This window comes from Emydura macquarii, unplaced genomic scaffold (assembly GCF_026122565.2).
Source record: "Emydura macquarii macquarii isolate MOO-44397 ecotype Brisbane River unplaced genomic scaffold, CSIRO-AGI_Emac_v2 contig_2994, whole genome shotgun sequence".
In the NCBI taxonomy this organism is placed as follows: domain Eukaryota; kingdom Metazoa; phylum Chordata; order Testudines; family Chelidae; genus Emydura; species Emydura macquarii.
In genome coordinates this window covers 4,798,302-4,821,546 of record NW_027133131.1, presented here as the reverse complement: position 1 = coordinate 4,821,546, position 23,245 = coordinate 4,798,302, and the positions used below count along the sequence as shown (strand labels likewise).

The window sequence follows — 23,245 nt, the reverse complement described above, 5'->3', positions numbered from 1 at the left end:
CACCTGGTTAATTGAAGGTGTGGGTTTAAACCTGTGCAAAAGGCTCCCTGGATGCTCTCTTTTTTGGTTTTAAACCAGACTTGGATTTGGTTTAAGCGGATTCAGGCCTTGCTTACCTGCACTGCTTTGAGCTGCATTGCGTCCACCCTGTCCCGATATAAGCGTGTTGGCGAGTAGCCTGGGCTGCCACGCTGCTGCTGGGCATTCTGGAAATTTTTGCAATGGTCGTGGGATGCCTGCCCGTGATTAATGCAATTGTGGGACCTGGGGTCAAACTCCCATGATCCTTCCTCCCGAATCCCAGAATTCCTGTTTCCCACTAACCAGGCTGAAGGCAAAACTGAATTAAGAGCATCCACATGTCAGCTTACATATATGCAGCCAGCCCCCACCCCACTCCATACTTCAAGGGACTCTCGTGGAGTCAGGGAGTCCTTAGCAGGAGACAGAGCAGCAGAAGCCAGCCTGTTCCTTAATTAGACAAAACTAGGACAAGCGTAGTCACATTTATATGCTAGTCACTTCTGCAGCGTCTTGGTGTCCTTTTTTTTTTTAAATGAACGGTAGGTTACTTGCATCAATGGGTCTTCAAGAGTAATCGGCCAGCCAGGGCTGGAAAAAGAGGAGCAGCGGTCTCCATTGCTTCCTGCCAGCAGCTGGGTCCTTGCTGCTGTTGTGAGCAGAGCAGTTGGCTTGCGGATCAGTAACAGCCACTGCCCCATCCGGTGCCCGAGTCTTGCCCTGGAAGCTGGGATAAAAGTGCAGACAAACAGCTGTTGGTAGATGTTGAATAACTTGTAGGATTTCAGTTGAATAAACTAGTGGCTACTGTTTTTTAATTAAAAATTCATGGGGTCTGGTTTCATTCTCGTCTTTGCCTTAAAATCCAGTGCGGCCACCCCAAGTGTTTATAAATGATGAGCCGCCCCCACGAGCATCAGATTGGCTTAAAAATCATGAGATGTAAAAACCAATAACAAACTGTAGGTGTGTTTTTAATTTGCCAGCTGGGCGTACAGGGTCGTGCTTTCCAGCTTTTCTCCACAACCAGCAAGGCCAGAAACTTACTTTTTAAATGGAAACTGAGATTCCCACGCCATCCCATGCCTCCTGGAGCTGGGGCTTTAAGGAAAACAACAACTAGTGTGAGTCTAGGCAACCCTGAGCTCTCTTAGGATGAGATTTTCCAAAAAATGCTGTTGAGAATTTGAGGATCAGTGCGTTCAAAAGGCGGCGTGAGCCAGTGGCAGCCGCCCGGTGGCGCTAGAAAATTTGTATTTGATTAGAAATTTCAAACGTTCGCCCCACTCCAGACCCTGGGATTTTTTTGAAACCGGGCGCGTCAATAAAAGAAACTGGGTCTGGTGGGTGATAATTGGATGTGTTTTATTAGCTTAAGATCTGGGTGGCATTCTGGGTCACAGCTGATTTTGAGGCCAAAATGAAACGAAGTCGGTGATCCCCCTCACAGCCCACCCTGGCAGACGGGTGCGGCTGCGTCCCCCGCTAACAGCAGTGCCACATCAGCAAGCCTACTGGGCGTAGCCAGCTTTGTGCAGGCAGCGGAGGCTGGCCCATTTAGCGTCAGAACGCCTGGGGCACAGCCCTGAGGATGACCCAACCAGGGGTGTCACGCTGCCACATGACTACTTTGTTCAGCCCATGCACTGCCATGCTGCAGAGCGACGGGTGCAAGAGATGAGACAAACTGGGCGAACTTTGTCACTGGCTCTGGTTCCTTTGCTTTCTACTCCTCTCCTCGTCCTCTCGGCTGTCTCTCCAGGCAGCAGCTCGCGGAGGTGTTGGGCGTACTAACCGCTCCATCCTTTTAGTTGATTAAAAAAAGAAGTGCCAGGAATATTGACTCAAGCACAGTCTTTCTGTTTAAGTCCATGGGGCCTGCTGCTGTAAATCAATCATTAGAAGAGAAGCTAATTTAACCTGCACTCACTCAGGGCAGCATGCCATTGTCTTCAAGGTAGGTGAGACAGTACAGGCCCATACTTCAAGATCCAAAAGTCCTAGGGTCATTTCCCCCCCATCCAGTAGCACTACCCCTGGAAGGTCTTTAGCTCCACCACTCTCACTTCTCTTCCAAAGAAGAAAACAATCCCTGAGGCTAGGAAGTAAGTCAAGAAATGACACAAGAGAAGTGGGGAAAAAATCTGTACAATGCCCAGCATGTTCTGGAGCCTACTGTGATATAAATAACAACAACAACACCAGCCAGTCGGAGGTATGATCCCTGGAGCTTTGGAATAGTGCATGGCCTTCAAATTTGTGACGCTGTTTCCGCGGGCCAAGGTATGTCACACGCCTGCAGAGAGACAGACGATATTAATGTTTATTGAGCTGTTTAAAAAATCAGCCTGGCAGGTATAATTGGTGACAATCTGGAATAAGTCATTTTCCACAAGACCTGCCTGTTTGCTTGGCATGATTTTAACAGCTGGTGCGTATTCTTCATTCACATATTTATTATAAGCAGCATCAGTAGCGCCCCCGCTAGTTAAGTTATATATAGAGTTGCCTGACGCTTCCCGTTTTAAGACCCTGTTTTCAGTTGCTTACAATGTATTTGAGCTGAAATTTCCCATGCTGGTAAATTGCACCAGTGGTTGGTTACCCTCACTGTCAGAAAAAAACTGTGCCTTATTTCTGGTCTGAATTTGTCTAGCTTTGACTTCCAGACCTTGGATCTTGTTATACCGTTGTCTGCTAGATTGAAGAGCCCACTCTTATCCAATTTTGTTCCCTATGTAGATATTTCCAAACCGTAACCAACCTCTTTGTTAAGATAACTAGACTGAGCTCCTTGAGTCTTCACTATAAGGCATGTTTTGCTAAACCTTTAAGCATTCTCATGGCTCAGCTTTGAACCTCTCCAATTTATCAACATGCGGCTTGACCTGTGGACAGGAGAACTGGACACAGTATTCCAGCAGTGGTCACACCCGTGCAACGCACAGTGGTAAACCAACTTCTCTATTCCTACTCAAGATTCCTCCATTTATACATCCAAGGATTGAATGAGCCTTTTTGGTCACAGCATCGCACTCGGAGCTCATTATCCACCATGATCCCCAAAGCCTTTTCAGACTCACTGCTTCCCTAGCTAGAGTCCCCCATCCTGTAAGTACGGCTGACATTACTTGTTCACAGATGTATACCTTTACCTGTAGCCATATTACTATGCACACTGTTCGCTTGCATCCAGTTTACCAAGCGATCTAGCTCGCTCTGTATCAGTAACCTATCCCCTTCGTTATTTATCACTCCCCCAATTTGTGTCATCTGCAAACTTTATCAGTGATGCTTTTATGTTTTCCTGCAGGGCACTGGTAAAAATGTTCAATAGTGTAGGGCCAAGAACTGATCCCTGTGGGACCCCAGTGGAAATACACCCACTTGCTGCTGCTGATTCCCCTTTTACAGCTCCATGTGCAGACCGATCAGTTACCCAGTTTTTAATCCATTCAATGGATGCCGTGTTAATTTTATATCATTCTAGGCTGTTAATCAAAAGTCATGCGGTGCCAAGTCAAACGTCTTACAGAGGCCTACGTATGTTATGTCAACACTGTTCTCTCAGGCCCTCACACTTGTAATTTCCTCAAAAAACCAAAGCAAGTTCGCTTGACAGGGTCTACGTTCCAGAAACCCGTGTCGATTGGCATGAATTATATGACCCTCTTTGTTAATCAAGTCCCATATTGGCTGCTCCATTAGCTGTATTTCAGGAACTCCCTGCAACACCCCCTTCACATCCTTGCCCATGCCAGGGGCTCTGTGTGCTCTCCATTTCCCCCTCCTCATGCCAGGGATTCTGTGTGCCTCCCATACTCCCCCATGCCAGGAGCTCTGTGTGCTCCCCGTTTCCCCCCTTATGCTACGCACCAGGGTCTCTGTGTCCCCCCCCTTAACCTGCCCCTATGCCAGAGCTTCTCTGTCCCCCCAACCTCACCGGGGCGCTGTCCACACATTTACCCCAGATCAAGGCTCAAAAACCACTGCAGCTGTTGCCCCTCCCCGCCCCCTTCCTCTCCCCCGCCTCCGCTGCTTACGTATGGGTGCTCCCCAGCTCCGCATTCCCCTTGCAGGGCCTCCTCCGCCGTCCCCCCGTCTCCTCCTCCCGGCCGAGGTGCCTCCCCGGCCGGCTCGTCCTCCGGCCGGTGCTTACGGCGGTGCCGGCTCAGCGTGGCGCTCTGGCTGAAGAGGCGGCCGCACTGGGGGCAGGCGAAGGGCTTCTCGCCGGTGTGGACCCGGCGGTGGGCGGCCAGGTGGGGCCGCTGGCTGAAGCGCTTGCCGCACTGGGGGCAGGGGTAGGGCCGCTCGCCGGTGTGGACCCGCTGGTGCAGGATGGCGGCGGAGCTCTTGCCGAAGGCCCGGCCGCACTGCTCGCAGCGGTAGGGCCGCTCGCCGGTGTGGACGCGCTGGTGCTTGAGGAGGTTGGAGCTCTGGCTGAAGGACTTGCCGCAGGCCGGGCAGGGGTAGGGCCGCTCGCCGGTGTGGACGCGCTGGTGGCGGATGAGGGTGGCGCTCTCCCCGAAGCCCTTGCCGCACTGGGCGCACTGGAAAGGCTTGTGGCCCGAGTGGGCCCGGCGGTGCTTGCGGAGGTTGGAGGTCTGGCTGAACCGCCGCCCGCACTCGGGGCACTGGTGGGGCCGCTGGCCCGCGTGGGTCTGCCGGTGGGTGCGCAGGTGCTGGCTCTGGGAGAAGCTCTTCCCGCACTGGGTGCAGAGGAAGGGGCGCTCGCCCGTGTGGACGCGCTGGTGGGCCAGGAGGTGTTGGCTCTGGGCGAAGGCTTTGCCGCACTCAACGCACCAGTAGGGCTTCTGCCCCAGGTGGGCGCGCCGGTGGCGCAGGAGGTTCGAGCTCAGGCGGAAGGTTTTCCCGCAGTCGGCGCACGCGCCGGGAGGCTGGGAGGCCGGTGGGGTGGGGGGGTCTAGGAGATCCCGCTCTGTGCGGTTTCCCTCTGCCCTGCAGGCTACCTGCGGCGACACGTCCCCTCTGGATCGCCCGGCCCCCAGTAGGGTGGTGGAGGCGAGGCGACCTTGCTCCACAGAGCCTCCCCCTGCTCCAGGCTGGCACTGCTGCGAGACATCCCCTCCGGTTCGCTCTGCCGACGCCCCTTGCGGCTCCACTTTCCCAGCACCCTCCTGCTGCATCGTCTCCTCTTCAGTTTTGCTCAGGATCTGGTCGTCTGCTGGAATGAAAAGGAAAATCCAGCTAAGGCGACATTGCTCTTTAAAGTTCCCTGACGCTACCACCCCCCCCCCCCCCCCTGATGAACCCAGGATCATTCTCCCACCCCGTCCTACCTAAGGTATTTACTGTGGTCCCCATCACCCCAGTATCTGAGCACCTCACATGCTTTAATGCATTTATCCTCACAGCCCCCGGCATCACGAACCTTCCCAGTGCAGTCCATGTTAGCAGTCTGTGGTCCACAAGGGCTTGCATTATAACTGAGTAGTACCCTGTGCGGTTTATAGACTCATTTGCTCCCTGAGGAGAGCAAACTATGGATACCTGAATCCCATCAATGGCTTTGGCACACTCAGGAAAGCCCATTCTCCCATCACCAGCAATTACTTCAGGAATATGGTTTATGCCCACGATCACTGGGTAAAGCCCAGCCTGCTCGCTTCAGAAACCTCCGCCACCACTTTACCCACAGGTGACTTTCCAACACCCAGCTGGTGGGCACCGGATCTAGAGCAGTCTGGGGCGGCCGGCTTCCGGGCGGTTCTACCAACCTGCTTCTGGACCGACATGGGCGCCGCGCTCCAGGTGCTGTGACGCTGGAGCCAGCTGGTCACAAAGCTCCAGAAATGTAACTTTCTTCTTGCGAAAGTTCTGGGCCCAGTGGCAGGTCCTCGTGGCGATGTGATCCCACCAGTCTATGTAGGGGGCATCAGCGGCTATCCCAAGAGTCAGGAGCCACATCAGCTAGTTTGAGTCTTCCATGTCTGTATCCTCCTCCTGCTCCATCGTTAGCTCCCTCAGATGCCTTCAGGGGTCAGAAAATACCGCTGGACTCCAACGTCTCACGGAAGCGCGGCCCGGTTCCTGAAACAGGCGCGAGAGACGTTCTTCCAGTGGCGACTTCTCCAGGTTGCAGGCTCCGGTTGTCAGGAGCGTGCGGACCAAAGTGACGGCTCGGCAAGCTGTGTCGGCAGGCTGCGGCAGCTCACCACGACGCACAAGGTGGACAGTCCCACACTGGGCCACAAACAGCAGGCTAGAGTAGGCCTTTCGGGAGGGCGCCAGGTTGTCTGAGATGTGGTCGTTTGGGTCGGGTCTGCATAGTGCAGGCAAGCAGATATCCACAGACTGATCTTAGTGATGACACATTTGCTCGTTGTTTACAACAATCTGACTAAGCGTTTGTATGCACAAATTTTAGCTTCTGGTCACAGAGTCATAGACTTTTAGGCCAGAAGAGATCGTTAGATCACCTGGTCTGACCACCTGTGAAATTCAGCGAGTTACTCCCCCGTCACTTGTCTTCGACAAAAGCATCTTCCAGAAAGGAATCCACTCTGGATCTGAAGATTTCAAGGTCTGGAGAATTCATCACTTCCCTTGGGAGTTTGTTCCAATGGTTAAATTAATCATCCTCATTGTTAAAAATGTGTGCATTATGTTTTTAATTTGAATGTGACTGGTTTTAACTTCCAGAGATTGGCTTTTGTTCTGCCTTTCTCCACTAGATTAAAGAGACCTTTAGTTATGCAGTGTTTTCTCCCTGGCCTGGCACTTGGTTTACCGTAATCAAGTCATGTCTGGATCTTCTGTTTATTAAGATAAGCAGATCTAGCTCCTTCAGCCTCTCACAGTAAGGCATTTTATTCAGCCCCCAAATCATCTTTGTGACTCTCTTCTGCACCCTCTCCAATTCTTCAATGTCTGTTTAAAATGTGGACACCAGAACTGGATGCAGTGTTCCAGAACCAGTCACACCAATGCTGTCTACAGAGGTAAAATTACCTCCCTGCCGACTCCCTTGCATATGCATCCAAAGCATTTTTTTAGCCTTCAAATCACTGGTTACTTGTGAACTTGAAACAAACACTCAGACATGCATTCACTATTCACAGTGGGTGAAGTTCACTGCAATGCAGAGGCTCACTCAAGACCCATTGAATACTAGGGTTGAAGGGGCAATTAAGTAGCCATAGAGCCAGTGTTGGCCCCCTGCCCCAGGCTGAATTCTACTCCTGTGCAACTGGTCACCCAAGTCACATGATATCATTTCTGTTCCCTGAGTGGACGATGTAGCCTTTATTAATAATGTCCACGAAGATTCATAGATTCCAAGGCCAGAAGGGCTCATTGTGATGATCTAGTCCAGTGGTTCTCGACCAGGGATACACGTACCCCTGGGGGTACACAGAGGTCTTCCAGCGGGTACATCAACTCATCTAGATATTTGGCTAGTTTTACAACAGGCTACATAAAAAGCACTAGCAAAGTCAATACAAACACAAATTTCATACAGACAGTGACTGGTTTATACGGCTCTATATATCATGCACTGAAATGTAAGTACAATATTTATATTCCAATTGATTTATTTTATAATTATATGGTAAAAATGAGAAAGCAAACAATTCTTCAGCACTAGTGTGCTCTGATTCTTTTGTATTTTTATGTCTGATTTTGTAAGCAAGTAGATTTTAAGTGAGGTGAAACTTGGGAGTACAATAAGACAAATCAGACTCCTGAAAGGGGTACAGTAGTCTGGAAAGGTTGAGCGCCCCTGATTTTAGTCTGACTTCCCGTACAACACATGAAAATAAGTTTCTTGTGCCACAGAACTAATCTTGTTTTTTGGTTAAACCAAGAAGCTACAGGCTCCGGAATTTGCTTCCTCTGAATGAAACCTCACACACACAAGAACTCCAGAAAAGCAAATGAACCATAGATCAAGCTGAATCGCCACTTGGGATCCTCCAGAAACAATCTAAATACTTTCCCCCCCTCTAGCTCGGATTATTCATTACCTTTGCAGTCACCTCTTGAGTTCAGCCATTCGCTGGGGTCCCGGAGAATTGAGACACAGGGTTCTTCGCTGAACTCCATGCAAGAGATGGTGTCGGGGCTAGAAACAGACAACCTGCGAAGAGAAAGCCTGCAGGAGAAAACAGAAGCTGCTGTGATTTGTTAAATAACTGCAGAGCAGTGGCTTCTTTATGTATTTAGATTTAAAATAACAAAGACACCTAGCGAAGGCAGAGCAGGCTGACAACATGGATTTTTCAGTTTTCTGGCAATTCCAAAAAATCAGCAACAAAAAATCAGTTTTGGTCGAACAATTTTTTTGACAAATTCAAAACTTCAAAATACAATCACTGCAGGTTGAATTAAATGTTTCTCTTTCAAGCACTTTTTAATGTTTTTGATTGTTTTGTGAATAAAATTCAAGAAAAGTGATACACTGAAACATTTTTTTTTAAATATCAAAAGGAAACATTTTGATTTTTTAAATTTTTTTTGGTTTTTTTTTTAAACCGAAACAGTTTGGTGAAGTCGACACAAATTTGTGAAAACTTTTGGGGTTGCCAATTCTGCATTTTTCACCAAAAATTGGCTGAAAAATTCACCCAGCTCTAGTAGAAGGCTCTAGGGGCCCTCATGTAATTAATTATATCATACAAACAATTAAATTAAAACCTCACCACATTGAAATAATCAATTCTACGGAAACTCAGCCAGTCAGCCACCTTCCCCCTTTGTCATTGAGATCTAGTGACTGGATCTCAGCCTTTGCTATACTGTGACCCTACCTTACCACCACCCTCCATCAAGCCATAGAGGGTGGTCATGACTCTCCTCCTCAAAGCTGTTCTAGTTCTGATTGCATCCCTTCTGGGGTTGAGCACGCCTGCAGCAGAGTATCTTTCCATAAGGAGCAGTCGGTCCATGAACACTTGTTCCAGGGGTGCAGGCAGCCATAATCACAGTGTAACACACCTGTAAAGTGTGTTAGGTAGTTGGCATTGTGACTGGTCCATAGAGGATAGATACTTGCTATTAATAACAATGGGCAGAGTTAACTCTTTAGCTTGAGTGACTGCAGTTCAGTCATATGACGCACAAGATCATGTGGTCAGATCCTGATAATAAGCAAGGCGAGAAGTTGTTATAAGACACGTTCGCCAGGTTTGCTTTTTGCATTTTTGTTAGGCAGCGTGGTCTAGTGGGTGGGTCCCAGGAGTCCTGAGTTCTACTCCCAGACCTGCCACTGACCTTCTGTATGTGACCTTAGGCAAGTCACTTTCCCTCTCTGTGCCTCAGTTTCCCCTCCCACCCTTTTGCCTGTCTTGTCTGCTTAGGATGTGATCTTTTGGGGGCCAGGAGTGTCTCCCCGTCTGGGTCTATGCTGCAACAGGACCCTGATCTCCAGGCACTATTGTAATACACAGTAGTTTCTGCCCAGATCCTTTTTCACCATGATACTGTGCATTTCTGCAGCTCCTTCCGCGGAACCATCTCAAAAGGGTTCCCATCCAACACCGCCGCATCGATCCCACGACACCCAGTGTGAGGTGCAATGTTACCATCCCTGCCTTGCTGATGGGAAACTGAGGCACGGAAAGACTAGGCCCGGCAGAGGGGACTACAGGGCTGAACCGTGCACTGCCCCCGGTGTTGTCTCTTCTTCAGACAGCTGGATCTCCTCCTCTCCCTTTCCCCTGCAGCCATCCAGGCTCCTAATCCCGTCTTTCTGGCTGCTCCTTCCAGGCAACAATTCTCCCCTTTGTCCTTTGCTTTTCCCCTCCCCTGGGGCTGCTTCTCCCTGGGCCGGATCGCGGCCTCCGCCCCCACTCACCCCTCCTGCTGGGGGATGCTTGAGACTCTTCAGCTCCCCCAGCACAGGGGTGTCCCCACTGAGCTGGGGGATCCAGGCACTAGGAGCTGCCTGCCTGCCTGGCCGCAGAGCTCAGACACCAGGATTCAGGCAACAGGAAGGTCCTTGCTTTATTAAATCCTCCCCACTCGCTGTATTTCCTCGTCCCCACCAGGAGCTGGAGGATTTGAGACCTCTATGGTTTTAGTCTTTTAATAGGGTGGAAACACTTGCAGGGTGAAACTGACCACCCCATGCAGTGGGCTGCACCGAACCTGTAGAGCAGGTGGGGTGGGTGTATGGGGGGGGGAGACTGGGTGAAATGTAATGGTCAGACTGGATGTGGTCCCTTCTGGCCTTAAACTATGAAATAATCTGGATCCCGTGGGGTGAGGAGATTCAGCTCTCGTTGCTGCAGAAATTCAGCCAGGAGCCAGAGCTGAATGACCCCCCATGGGTGTTTGTTACCCATGAGACAGAGAAGAGTCTGACTGGGGGGAGGAAGGATCAGGGAAGGAAGAAGTGATCTGAGTCACCCCATAAAAATCCAGCCTCAGCTCTTCCTCAGGACACAGGGACACTCACCCCCAAATTTTGCAGGGGCGTCATCTAATAGTTGGGATTGTGCCAGTAACCTAACCCCGTCACCTGCTGCCCTTTGCCAGCTTGAAACCTCCAAAGCCTGGAAATCAGGAGTTCACGTGAAACAAGGCAGATTTCGGTTAGATATTAGCAAACACTTTCTAAGTATAAGCAGTGATTTGGGAACTCTTATTATTCTCCTTCTGGCAGCACATTTTTCATGAAACCAGTGTGAAAAAGCCAAATATTGTTACATTTTCCCCCACAGTGTTTCCTTTATTGGCATTTTGATGGGATTTTTACAGCATTATCAACCCCTGCAATTTTGTTGCAGGCTTCATGACGGTGTTTTTCTTAAAGCTCCTGGAGCCATGTTATTATGGGAGACGCTCAGCTTTTGTTTATTTTAAAAGGTACATTTCTAGCCCTGAAGGGATGCAGAGAAAAGCTTGAAAACATGACGCCAAAAGGCTCCTAATCCAGGTGGCAAAAAAAAAACAACAGGCAAATTATTATTATTGTTTTAAATCTCATGATTTTTCAGGCCTGAACTATGATTTTTGAACACATGGAGCTGGCAGTGCAGATTTCACAAAACAAAGGGTTATCCTGCCTTTATTGGTCTGAAAAGCGGGTGGGGTGCTCTAGCAGAACCTGCGAGCAGCTCATTGGTCAGACAATCCTTAAAGTGTGCCCCTCGGTGACTTGGTTTGATTAAAAAGAATAAAAAATTGGCTGGGTCTGTGGCTCTTTGCAAACTGTGTGCCCCCCTCCCCAGCACTGTGTTTAACACTTCTGCTAAATATAAACCTCTACCTCAAGCCTGAAAGGAAGGATGGTAGCTCAGGACTGGAAAGCCCTGCATTCACTTCCCTGCTCTGCCACAGACTCCCTGTGTGACCTTGAGTAAGTCCCTTAGCCTGTCTATGCCTCCCTTCCCATCTGTAAAACAGCAATAAGAGCCCTGCCGTTACTATCCAGAGGGGTTGGAAAGATAATTACATTACAGATTGTGCAGTCGCCCAGATGCTATAGAAATACCTGAGTCAGAAACTGGTCTTGCAAGCATGTATGCACGAGCTTAACTCCATGACAATGAGTCAATGCACTAAACTTGGCTATGGTCAGGCTTCCGGTTTTCCTAGCATGCTGACCTGACCGATGTTGTCCCTTTGTACTCTCCCATCTGGCATCTCCTGTCTTAGATTGTAAGCTCATTGGGGCAGAGACCATCTTTGTGTTCTGTGTTGGTACAGTGCCTAGCACAATCAGGACCCGGTCCCTGACCGAGGGTCCTAGCCACTACCATAATACACCTAAAGAATGATGTACAGCACCTAGCACAATGGAGTCTTGGTCCATGACTGGGCTGTCTACGCAGTACCGTAAATCACCTAAATGATGTACATCGCCCAGCATAATGCCGTCCTGGTTCCTGCCTCCTAGGCACAACCATAACACACCTAATACATAATGTGCAGCACCTACTGCAGTGGGGTCCTGGCCCGTGACTGGGACTCTTACACACTATGGTGATAAAAATAATAATAAAATAGGATATAAATAGACTAAGTTCTTTGCAGGATCAGGGCCTTAACTATCCGATTGCCACCACCTGCACTGTAATATATTTCCAGGGCAAAGTGTTTAAAGCATTATTTTATTTGCACATGGAAACCGTGAGCTCAGAGCTGGAGCTGTTTTTTAAAAACATCCAGAGTGAGGGGTTATTGTTTTGTTTTTTCCCAATGGGAAAAATGTTTTACCACCACTCCCTCGCCACTAACAAACCCCTGAGCCGCCTTCGCTAAGACGTCCCAAAGAAATTCACCCTGGGGCCAAGATTTGCCCTGGAAAATGTCCAAGGTGTGTGCGAGTTCTGAGCAACCGGAATCGAGAGTTACAGTGGAAACAGGCAGGAGCTTTAATACTTGGGGTTGCTTCATTATCCAGCTCTGATGCAAGCTGTTCTTGAAGAGCGGCAGGGCTGAGATTTCATGCACCACCCAGGAGAACCCCATGTCAGCTCAGCCCACTGTAAATAACTGCCCCTCACCAGTGACTTAAGGGATCTAACCAGAGAGCTCTCAGAGATCCCAGGCAGCACAGCCAGGGGGGACCATAAAGGAAGGACCTTCCTGTTCCCAGCCTCCCATTTAATCCTGCTGTCTGTAGTCTGAGCCTGTCCTAACTGCAGAGCTGGGAGCCCCTGATTCCTAGATCCCGAGTTCCAGTGGAGTCTCAGACAGCCTGAAATCAATTGCTCCCCGCCTGGAGTGGTGAGTTGGGAAGGGGCGGGAAGGGGCAGAAGCCAACAACAGAGGCGAGGAATGGCTACGATTCGAGTGAAATGGGGGAATTGGAGCCAGAAAAGAGGAACCGGAGCCTGAAGCATAGCTGGGGAGGGAGGGAGAGAGGGGACGATGCAGGTGGCTGGGAGGTCTGTGGCCGCAGTGAAGACAGCCCTGCTCTCCGACCTGCCTGCTGAGTGCATGGGAATCAGGGGGACCCCCTGGATTTGAGATCAATGGGTGGCTGATGTCACCCCTGGGACCAACCAGGCTTCCCCCCTTCTGCCCAACCGCACCCTCCTGGGGGATGATTCACCACAGCTTCGTTCTCCTTTGTGCCTTACAAACGTTGCAATCAGTTACTGGAGGCGGAAGAAATTGCTTTGTCTTATAAAACTCAGAGTGATTATTAAATGGGTTGCGGTAACCCCTAGAGGGCCCAACTGAGAGAAGGGCTGGGTGGGCGCCCCATGGACACACACTGAGAGGCAGCTCCTGCCCCAAAGAGCCCGCAGTCTAGACAGAGGGGAAACAGAGGCAGGGGGGTGGAGGGTAACTTGCCCAAGGTCACACAGAAGGTCAGTGGCAGGGAGGGGAATAGAATCTATATCTCCAGTGCCTGGGCTGCTGAATGGAGGTGAGCACAAAGCTCTGGCTGAGATCTTCTTGTAAGTGACCTGCAAAAGGTTTAAAATATATGGGGCAGGTACTTTAAAAAATTTAAAAATTGTTTTACCATGTATAAAGATGGCCTGAGTGGTGTGTGTGTGTGTGTGTGCGTGCGTGCACACACACCGAGGTTATATTCTCGGCTCTGCCATTGGCCTGCTGAGCGACCTTGGGCAAGTCACTTCACTTCTCTGTGCCTCAGTTTCCCCACCTCTAAATGGGGATAACTCTTTTGTACAGTGCTTTTGAAATCTACTGACGAAACATGCTAAGTGTTCTTGTGGCAGAGTATATGGTAACCAGTGTGCTAGGTTCTTCTGAAAATTTGGCCCTAAGAATTGGTGCTGATCTGTCTTGAAAATGAGTTTGACTTTCAAAGGGAATCATTCACCAGAGCGGTGTTGAGCTGGCTGAATTTTTTTTTTCCATCAAAACTTTTTAAAAAACCCGACAATCTTTTTATGACTGAAATGAAAATTTTCACCCCTAAGAAGTGAACTTTGGTCAGACATTTCTGGTTCTTCACTGTGAGTGAGGGAGAGAAATGGGCCGGGGGGGGGGGGGGAGGAAAACCCAGAAACTGAAGATTTATTTTCTTCCCCAAAATATTCAGTTTTTTGGACCAAAAAAATTGTGGGAAAGTTTGGAGAAAGAACCAAAAGTGTTAAAAATTTCCTGCCAAAACCTTTTCCAACCCCCTCTAGCTCTGAGTAGAGGTTTACTTGGGCCTAATTTTAAAGCCTGACCCGAACTGAGAACATTAAATCATTTTCAGAACTGACCCAAACCTACATCAGCACTGCTGCTGCCTCCTCCCTGGGGCTAGACCAGTCAGAGCTTCCCGTTCCTCATGCCCAGCTCCCACCATCCATCTGCGGCCATTGCCAGTCCATCGGTAGTCGGCACGCTCCCTCTGTAGCACTCACAGAGCGAACTGGCAGCGGCCGGCAAAGGGCATGGCATGCAGCCACCGCCAGACCAACCCCACCAGCAGAAGGAGGTGATCAGAAACAACCTGACCTGAACCCAAGAGGGTCGGGTTGGTTTTTTTGACCCATCCTTAACCTGACATCCGTTTGGGTCAGGTTGCAGGCCTTTAGTGCTAAGCGTTGGACTCCAAGCCAAGACAGTGAGAGCTGCAGGTAATATTAAAGCAACACTGTAACTGTGACTAAATGCTACTGCAGATAGTTTTCTCTGGGGCTTTGGTAAAAGCCTGACTTGGACAAATAAATTTTAAGGCCAGAAGGGGCCGTTATGATCATTCAGTCTGACCTCCTGTATGATACAAAGCAGAGAACCTCGCCAGTGATTTCTGTATCAAGCCCACAAATCCTGGATCGTCTCCTGTTGTTTGTCTCAGAAAACAATTACAATTGTTGCCCCCAAATGCTAAGTACTAAATGCTTCGAAAAATAAATCACTTTTTTTTTTCCTAGTGGGAAAAGTGCTTTCTCGTCCCTTCCCAACTCCTTCACAAACAGCTGAGCTGACTTTGCTAAACAGGCCTAAAAAAATTAACCCTTTGGGGAGAGGTCAGACCTGGATGATTTCAGCTTAAAGGCCTAAGCAACTGGAAAATGGTGATTATCATGAAAACACATAAGCCCGGCCCACAGTTTTTGTACCAGTACAACTATGTCTGTCTATTTAAGGTACTTCTCTGGTTCCCATTACTATAGTATCTGAGCAGTATAATTAAACCGATAGAATCCCACGTGTGAATGCAGTTATACAGGTATAAAGCCATCTTATGACTTATTTCCCATCCCATATGGGAGTAGATGTACTTGTATAAACAGGGATAACTGCATCCACACTAAGCCAGCTGTACCGCTTTAACTATACCAAGGTAAAGCAGTACAACTTTTGTGCGTGGACAAGTCAGGTTTTCAGATGACCTCAGCACCAAAAGGAATAGCCCAGTTTTTCCAAAGAGCTCAGCACACTGTGTGCTTAGCAGTGTGGGGAAACGGATCCTTGTTGAAGAGCAGAAATTGAATCTGAGCATTTTGAAACCTTTTAAGCACAGACCAGGCCTTAATGACAAAGTTCTATTGGCATAGCTAGGTCGGTGGGGGTGTGGAGAAAAAAAAACACACCCCTAACCAACACAGCTACATTGCAAAACCCCAAAAGCTCTGGAACATTGCTACAAATAACAAGAGTTGATTATTAAAATTGTGGAAAGGATTTTAAACCCAGAGCTTAATTAGGGACCAGGAGAAGACCTAAAGTTGGGGGCAGGCAGATTATCCCATGCATACCTTCCTGTAGGCATCTGGCACTGGCTGGTCTGATTCAGTCTGGCAATTCCTGTGTGGCTGTGCTGGGTGGAGAGGAGTGTGCGTGTATCTCCAGGCCCACGGGCCATAATTAAGGCTAGAGATTTTCAAGGGCGCCAAGAGTCGGGGAGCAGTGGGTGGGAGCTGGGGAATCTGGGAGTTGGAGGGGGGGAGCTAGTCAGCAGGAGGAGTTTGGGGGCAGTCAAGGGGAGTTGGGAGAGGCATGAGAGTGGGTGGGGCAGTGGGTTGGGGGAAGCGGGTGGGGCGGGGGGGAGCCAGGCGTGGGAGTAAGGGGGTGGTTGGTGGGACTGGGAGTTGGGGGGTGACTGGGGGCAGTTTGGGGCCAGTCAGTGGAAGTTGGGGGATGGTTGGGAGGAGTTGGGGGGCAGGGAAATTGATGGGGGGGTTGGGAGTTTGGGGCAGGTCAGTGGGAGTTGGGGGGCTGTGGGGATGGCTGGCAGGAGTTGGGGGGGCTGGGAATCGGGGGGGCAGTGGGTGGGAGTTGGGGGACGCTAGTGGGCGTCGGGGGTGGTTGGTGGGACTGGGAGTTGGGGGGTGACGGGGGGAGTTTGGGGCCAGACAGCGGGAGTTGGGGGGGGACTGAGGGGGGAGGGTCTGGGCCCTCCAGGCCCATTTGCGCCTTGGAACCCCCGAAATATGGACCCAGCCTCCTGCCCAGTGCCCCCCCCCCCCGACCATAGAGCCGCGGCTCCGCCCGCTCCTAGAGCTCTCCAGGAAACGCGGGGGGCGGAGGTGGCCGGGCCGTGCAGGGACCTTCCTGTTCCCGGCAGCCCCCGCCCGCCCCGCCGCTGCCTGCGCCCGAGCCCCGGATCCCGGCCCGCGGAGCCCCCGGCCGAGGGTGAGCGATGGGGGTCCCGATCCGGGCAGCCAGCGGGGAGCGATCCGAGCGGGGGGGGGACTCGATCCGAGCTGCCCACGGGGGAGCGATCCGGGCAGCTTGGGCGGGGGGGGGGGCGGCCCAGATCCGGGCAGCGGGAGGGGGGATGATGGGAGGGGGGCTGGTCCAAAGAGGCGGGGGCACGGAGGGGGGGCCCGATCCAGGCAGCTCGGAGCGGGAGCCTGCGTGTGTCGGGGGGGGGGGGGCGCGATGCATGGCTGCATCTCCCCATCCTGCCCCCCCGAGCGCGTGGGACTCGGGGCCCTGCCCCCCCACTTTGAGAGCAGCTGGTGGCGAATCTCAGCTGGGACCTGCCAGCTCCTGCCTCTCTCCCGGCCGGGGGATGATCCCCCCCTTTCGCTGTGTCCCCCCCCCCGCTCCCATTTGTGCCCTTCACCAGCTTTCATCGCTCCGGGGGGGGCAGAAATGGTTCCCTTGGGTGCAGCACGGACATGCGGGGGGAGAGCTTGGACCGACAGCCCCTGAAAACCAGGCTCCCCCCGGACCCCCCGGACCTGTCCCAGTGACATTGCTCTGTACCAAGGTGCCCCCCGCCTGAGAGGGTAACTTAGAGCTGCCACAGACCAGCTGTAAGCTGCCTTCCCTGACCATACAGAGGAGCAGGCCCCTGAGCCCAGGGAAATGGGGGGTGGGGGGTGTTTCTCTCCAGGGTAAATGAAGTGTTAAGTTCAGAAAGAAAAGGAAGCGGAGGAGAGATCTCGGGGCCCGGCAAACCGGAGTAACAGGAGGCTGAAACGTTAGCTCTGCTTGAAACAAAAATTGTGACTTTTTACATTTTCTTTTTTTTTTTTTTTTTAAAAAGCCTCTGAAAACAGGCCCCACTTCCTGAAGGACAGATCCACCCCCAGAAACCACTTCCCTTCTAAGAACGTGATATTGGTATTGCACTGTAACCTGGGAGTCCTAGTCAGAAATCAGGAGCCCACCGTGCCAGGGGCTGTGTAGACAGATGGGGTGGTCCCTGCCCTCTAGACCAGTGGTTCTCAACCAGGGATAAACATACCAGGGGATACATCAACTCATCTCGATATTTGCCTAGTTTTACAACAGGCTACAAAAAATGCACTAGTGAAATCAGTACAAACGAAAATTTCATACAGACAGTGACTGGTTTATACTGCTCTGTATACTGGACACTGAAATGTAAGTACAGTATTTAAATTCCCGTGGATTTATTTTATAATTACCTGGTCAAAATGAGAAAGTGAGCCATTTTGCAGTACTAGTGTGTGGTGAACCTTTTGTATTTTATGTCGGATTTTGTAAGCAAGTCATTTTTAAGTGAGGTGAAATTTGGGGGGTACATAAGACAGATCAGGCTCCTGAAAGGAGCACAGGAGTCTGGAGACGTTGGAAGCCGCAGCTATAGATTGTGTTTTGGATTATTTTGTTCCCCCTCCACCCCGACATGTTAGAGGGATTTTTTTTTCCAGGTCGAATCTTCATTTTAAAAGAGGATTTGTGTCCTTACAAGAACAAATGGGGAGCAAGTGGCTAGGAATAACTTCTAGCTGGACACCAGAAGGTTTCTAACCATCAGAGGAGGGAGGTTCTGGACTAGCCTCCCATTAGGAGTCATTAGAAACACCTTAACTAGCTTAAAGCTGGAGCTTGATACATTTCTGAACAGGATTGTCTGCCTGCCCCTTCCAGTCCTGTGTTCCAAAGAGAAGTGACTTGATCTAACCGTACTAAAAAAGCCTGGTGTCATAATCTTATCCGACCCTGTGGAACAGAGGTGGGGGGGCTCCAGCTGAACTCCCAAAGATTGAGGCCCTCAAAATCACGGGCTGCTTTGTGGAAGATGTTGGCTTCAGTTCTTAGTAGCAGGGAGTGAAAACTCTGGGCTGGATTCTTCTCTCCCCCAGTTGTCTGCTGCTATATCTCTAGAGACTTTAGTGCAGTCCCTCCTGATTTACCCCAATCGAGATGATTGGGAGAGGAAGGGTGGCTAGCGTGCTAGCCTGTGTCTCCAGAGACCTGGGGTCAGTCCCTTGCTCTGCCACAGATCTCCTGTCTGACTTTGGGCCAGTCACTCAGCCTTTCTGTGCCTCGGTTTCCCCATCTGTAAAATGGGGCTAATGACAGTGATTTCCTCTGCAAAGCCCATTGAGCTATATATCAGAGCCCTGTATATATATATATATATATATATATATATCCCCCTGTGCCCCGGTTGCAGTGAGACTAACGCTCCCCTCCCCCAGGGTGGTGTCTTGGGGATCTGAAATGCCATGATGCGGATGACCAGGTAATAGATAGAGTTCTTACTTGCTTTGCTTTCTCCATGAGGTCTTTGAAGTGCATCCAGCCACAGCAACACGGTGCAGAGAGAGAGCTGCAGGGGCAAGCTGGGAAAACAGCCTTCGGATCGCCAAGGCGCTGCCTGCATAGGAAACCCCGACCCACGCGTCTCGGAGCGGAGGTAACTGTGCAGACACGTCCCAGTGCGCCTTTTACAGCATGTGCCTGTTACAGGAACCGTGGCAGTGTCAAGCTGGGCTAAAACAAATGGGAAGCGGGGTGTCTCAATCCCCTGGGCAGCTCTGGGGAGCAGTCGTAGCCCTGGCACCTCGATTGCCTGGGCGCTGGTGCCCTACACTGTGGCTAGCAATGCCTGCTTCTTAGAACAGGAATGGGAAGGAGACACACTGGGCCGGCTTTTCGAGGGCTCAGCACCCACAAGGGAGGCTGGGTTTTCCAAGAGCGTTCCTGAGCTCTGAAAACGATGGTGCCTAAAGGGGAGCTGAGCCAGCCGACGGTGGGACTAGTTAGTCCATGTCTCACCAGCCCATGTGAGATGCACCTTGCCTGGCTCCTTATCGAAGGGCCGGGTGTTTCCTAGACTTCCACAGTAGCAGCTCTGTGAAGCGTCAGCCCGTGGGATTAACTGTGTGGCATCAGTGCCCGCGGCTCTTCCTCCGCAGCTGCAGGCTTCGGAGATTGGCGGAGAAGCCCTTGGCAGAGCTGGATTTGTGCCATGGCACTTCCAAGTGAGGAAGGATGGTGCAGTGGTTAGGGCAGCAGCCTGGCACTCTGGAGACTGGGGTTTAATTCCCTGCTCCACCACAGACCTTGGGCAAAGTCACTTAAGGCCAGATTTTCCAGGGTCCTTAGGCGCCTGATGGGGTCTTCAAAAGGGCCTCAGCTGCTCAGCGCCCACCTCCCATTCACAGCAGTCTGGTGGCTGCAAGGCGAAGTGGGCGAAGTTCCATTTGGAAATAGGCTACGGATTTTCAACAAGGGGGAATAATGAGCCCCTGGGTCAGTTTCCCCAGGAATGTGGTGACGTCTTTAAATCAAGACTCACGTGTCCTTCTAAATGCTGCCCACTAACTCAACTGCCGGTTGTTGGGCTCAGGGCAGGCCTCGCTAGCTGAGTTTCTCGGGCCGGCGTCAGATCACAGCGGTCCCTCCTGGCTTTATCTCTGAGCCCCAGCTCACGTCTGATTCAATCCGTGGGAGGCTGCAGGCGTGGGAAGTGAGTGATGCTGCCGCGGGGCAGGTAGTTAATGGACCGTGTTCTCCTCTGTCTCCCATTAGCCTGACTCCTGAGCTCTCCTTGCCCCCCCCAATGGAACAAGACGAGCCGTGTGTGGTGGAGCTCCATGACTCCGATGACCCCGATATCGTCAGACGAGTCTACATAGGTAAGGAAGCGAAGCCAGGCCAGGAGCCTCCCATCAGCCAAGTGTGGGCAGAGGGAGATGGAGACCCAGGGGATGGAGGGGACTCTTGGTTTCATTTATCCTAGCCCAGCCCTCCTCGCACTGTGCGTGCTACTTATCTGTGCGTGGTATCTGAGCGCCTCCCAATCATCAGTGACGCTATCCTCGCACGCCCCTGAGGCTGGCCGTGCCCCTGCCCCCAGGAGGCTCTGCTGCCTCCCATACTGTGCATGCAGAGGCTGGCTCCAGTGGACTCCATCTGGTACTGGCTGGTGGTCGAGGAAGTCTTGCGTGACCCAGGCAGGCAGACACTTCGTGCCTTGACTATACAGATCCCCGGGGCCTGCGCTCACGGGGCCAGCTGTTCTCCCAGAGGAACGAGATGATAGGATCAGTGACAGCCACTTGGGTGGAAAGGATCAGCCTGGCCCATTCAGTTCCAGGTGGCGTCCTGGGACGGGGTGGGTGGGGAAAGCGGGAGGCTCCCTTGTCACGTGGGGCCTGGGCTGACAATTGACCCTCTCCCCCCCCACACCAGCCAAAGGCTTCCCTATCACCCAGTTCTCGTGAGGTCCATGGGTCACTCGTCGCCCCAGCAGTGCTCCTCGGGGAGGGGGGGAAGCTGGGGGCATCTGCCCAGTGGGTGGGGTTTGAAATGAGAACTGTCTCTCCTCCCCTGGGGACGGAGGAGAGAGACTTTCAAAGCTGCCTGGGGAATCCAGCCGCCCAGCTCCCGTGAACTGTAATGGCAGCAGGACCTCCACCCCCTTGGGGTGCTCTGCCGCTCTCAGCCCTGGCGTTGGTGCCGCCCCCTCAGCCGCGCCCGGCTGCCCTTTTGCCTTCCAGCCGACGACGGCATCGTGAGCGAGAGCGAGGAGGAGCTGCAGCACGAAATCATCCAGACCGTCGTCCCGCACAGCCCGCTGGCCAAGAAGCCCAAGAAGAAGGCGGCGTCCCAGAGAGCCGACGGCGGCAGCGCCAAAGCCCGAGGGCCGGAGAGCTCGGCGGGGCCGCCCCCCGGCTACGGCGGTGAGTTGGCGGAGCTGGCTGGCGGGCGGGAAGAGGAGGAGGAGGAGGAGGGAGGGATGGTGGTGCGGCACCGCGGCACGGCCGGCCGGCCGCGCCCCTTCATCTGCAACGAATGCGGCAAGAGTTTCAGCCACTGGTCGAAGCTGCTGCGGCACCAGCGGACTCACACCGGCGAGCGGCCCAGCACCTGCGCCGAGTGCGGCAAGAGCTTCAGCCAGAACTCGCACCTGGTGCAGCACCGGCGCACCCACACCGGCGAGAAGCCCTACCGCTGCGGCCACTGCGGGAAGAGCTTCAGCTGGAGCTCCAACCTCATCCAGCACCAGCGCATCCACACGGGCGAGAAGCCCTACCAGTGCGGGGAGTGCGGGAAGAGCTTCACGCAGAGCAAGAACCTCATCAAGCACCAGCGCACCCACTCGGGCGCCCGCCCCCACCGCTGCGCCGAGTGCGGCCGCGGCTTCACCCAGAGCACCAACCTCCTCAAGCACCAGCGCCTCCACGCCGCCCGCCAGAGCCAGCCTTGCCCCGAGTGCGGCCAGGCCTTCCGGGAGAGCGCCGAGCTGGACCGCCACCGGGCCGAGGCCCACGGGCACGAGCCCTACATCTGCGTGGAGTGCGGGGAGAGCTTCGCCAAGAGCGCCACGCTCAACCGGCACAAGAGGGTCCACAAGCCCCTTTTCGTGCGCTGACGGCGGCCGGGGGCCCTCTGCGGCGGCCACGGACGCCGAGCAGGGCCGTGGCCGTCCCGGCACCGTCGTGCGCTCCGGTCCGGCGCATGGCTGGCCGCGGCGCTGAGGCCGGCTAAGCGTGGCCCTCCGTGGTATCGCTGAACGTGGCTGCCCACGGTATTGGTGCGGGCCGAGCATGGCCCAGGCCCTCCACCGAATCGACACGTTGAATGTGCCCGTGCCTGGCCCGTGCCATCCATGATAGCGCTGAGCATGCCCGGGAGCTGTCACGTGACCTTCCACGGTATCGCTGAGCATACCGTGCGAGTCACGTGACCATCCACCATAGCGGTGCGGGTTGAACGTGGCCGTCCATGGGCACCAACGTCGTGGTCACAGCCTTGGAAAGCAGACCTCAGAAAACTGATAGGGGACAGATCATAGATGTACATACAGAGGGGGGGACGGGGACGGGGCTGGGGGGGGGGAAACATTTAAGGTAGAAGCCATAATACTCAACAAGGCAACCACCCACTCAACAAGCCAGCCTCTAGGTGCAGGGGAGGGCGTCCTCTCCTGGGGGGTGACGTTAAAACATGGATTGTGGATGAGAAGGTGCCTGGTGTGTAGAATAAAGTTCTGCTGTTTTGGGGGTGTGGATTCTTTGTGGCTCAGGGGAAGGGGCACCTTTGTTTTGGGTTTGTTCAGCACCTAGCGCCGGGGGGGGGGGGGGGAGGTCCTGCTCTAGGAGTGGGGCCCCCACGTGTTACGCTAACACCAATAATGGATTGGGGGAATCGCAGAAACCAATCAAAGGTTCTTTGTCCCATCTAAGATCCTTGGAGACTCTTGTCTCCCCCCCCAGCTAGCAGCTTTCTGCCCAGTGGACATGCCCCCTGGGCGGGCATGGGCCAGGACTTGCACTTCTGAGGGCATGGCCCCCTGGGAGAGTGAACGAAGGAATCAGCAATAGAAGTAAGAGAGTGAAGCAGAACAGAAGCTCAGACCCAACCCCCTCCTGTGCTGTGTTCCCTTGGGACGGAGATAGCCCCCCGTGCCGCACTGCACGGCCCTGGGCTGGGAGGGAGGCCCCAGGGGATGCACCAGGCACTGGCAGTTCCATGTAGCAATGGCGGCTGGCCCAGTGCAGTCAGTTCTGTCTTCTCCCAGTGCACACGTGATAGGCAGACTTGCTGCCATTTCCCTTCAGGGCAGGGTCCTTCCCCTCCCCTTGAAGGCATGCCAGCTGGCTGCCTTCCCCCACTGCCCCAGCCC

At 52.8% G+C, this 23,245-nt stretch overlaps 2 protein-coding genes across 4 annotated transcripts in view; one reads left to right on the top strand and one right to left on the bottom strand.

Annotated features, from left to right (window-relative positions):
- Positions 1-22,999, top strand: part of LOC137140971 (zinc finger protein 436-like) — a 30,795-nt gene extending 7,796 nt beyond the window's left edge. Inside the window, exon 4 of the mRNA XM_067529730.1 lies at positions 21,387-22,999. Within this exon, the coding sequence (XP_067385831.1) occupies positions 21,387-21,991 (605 nt within the window). The 3' untranslated portion in view covers positions 21,992-22,999. The remainder of the gene's footprint in view (positions 1-21,386) is intronic.
- Positions 1,368-15,736, bottom strand: LOC137140969 (zinc finger protein 16-like). Of its 3 annotated transcripts, none has more exons than XM_067529725.1 (4): positions 15,666-15,736; positions 8,010-8,137; positions 4,065-5,206; positions 1,368-2,317 (listed from the first exon to the last, which is right to left on the bottom strand). In XM_067529725.1, exons 1-4 carry the CDS (start codon positions 15,677-15,679, stop codon positions 2,273-2,275), a joined length of 1,329 nt encoding a protein of 442 aa, XP_067385826.1. In that variant the 5' UTR covers positions 15,680-15,736; the 3' UTR covers positions 1,368-2,272. The 3 variants fall into 3 exon arrangements, with proteins under 3 accessions (XP_067385826.1, XP_067385827.1, XP_067385828.1); XM_067529726.1 differs by having other exon boundaries at positions 4,065-5,203; XM_067529727.1 differs by lacking the exon at positions 15,666-15,736 and adding an exon at positions 9,839-9,961.
- Positions 23,000-23,245: the final 246 nt, after the last annotated feature.

Bases quoted from the DNA above. Each gene is read 5' to 3' on its own strand.
- LOC137140969 (XM_067529725.1), bottom strand. The intron at 5,207-8,009 runs GTAATGAATAAT...TTTTCATTCCAG, and splicing joins CTCAAGAGGTGACTGCAAAG to CAGACGACCAGATCCTGAGC. The intron at 2,318-4,064 runs GTAAGCAGCGGA...GTCTCTCTGCAG, and splicing joins GAGCTGGGGAGCACCCATAC to GCGTGTGACATACCTTGGCC.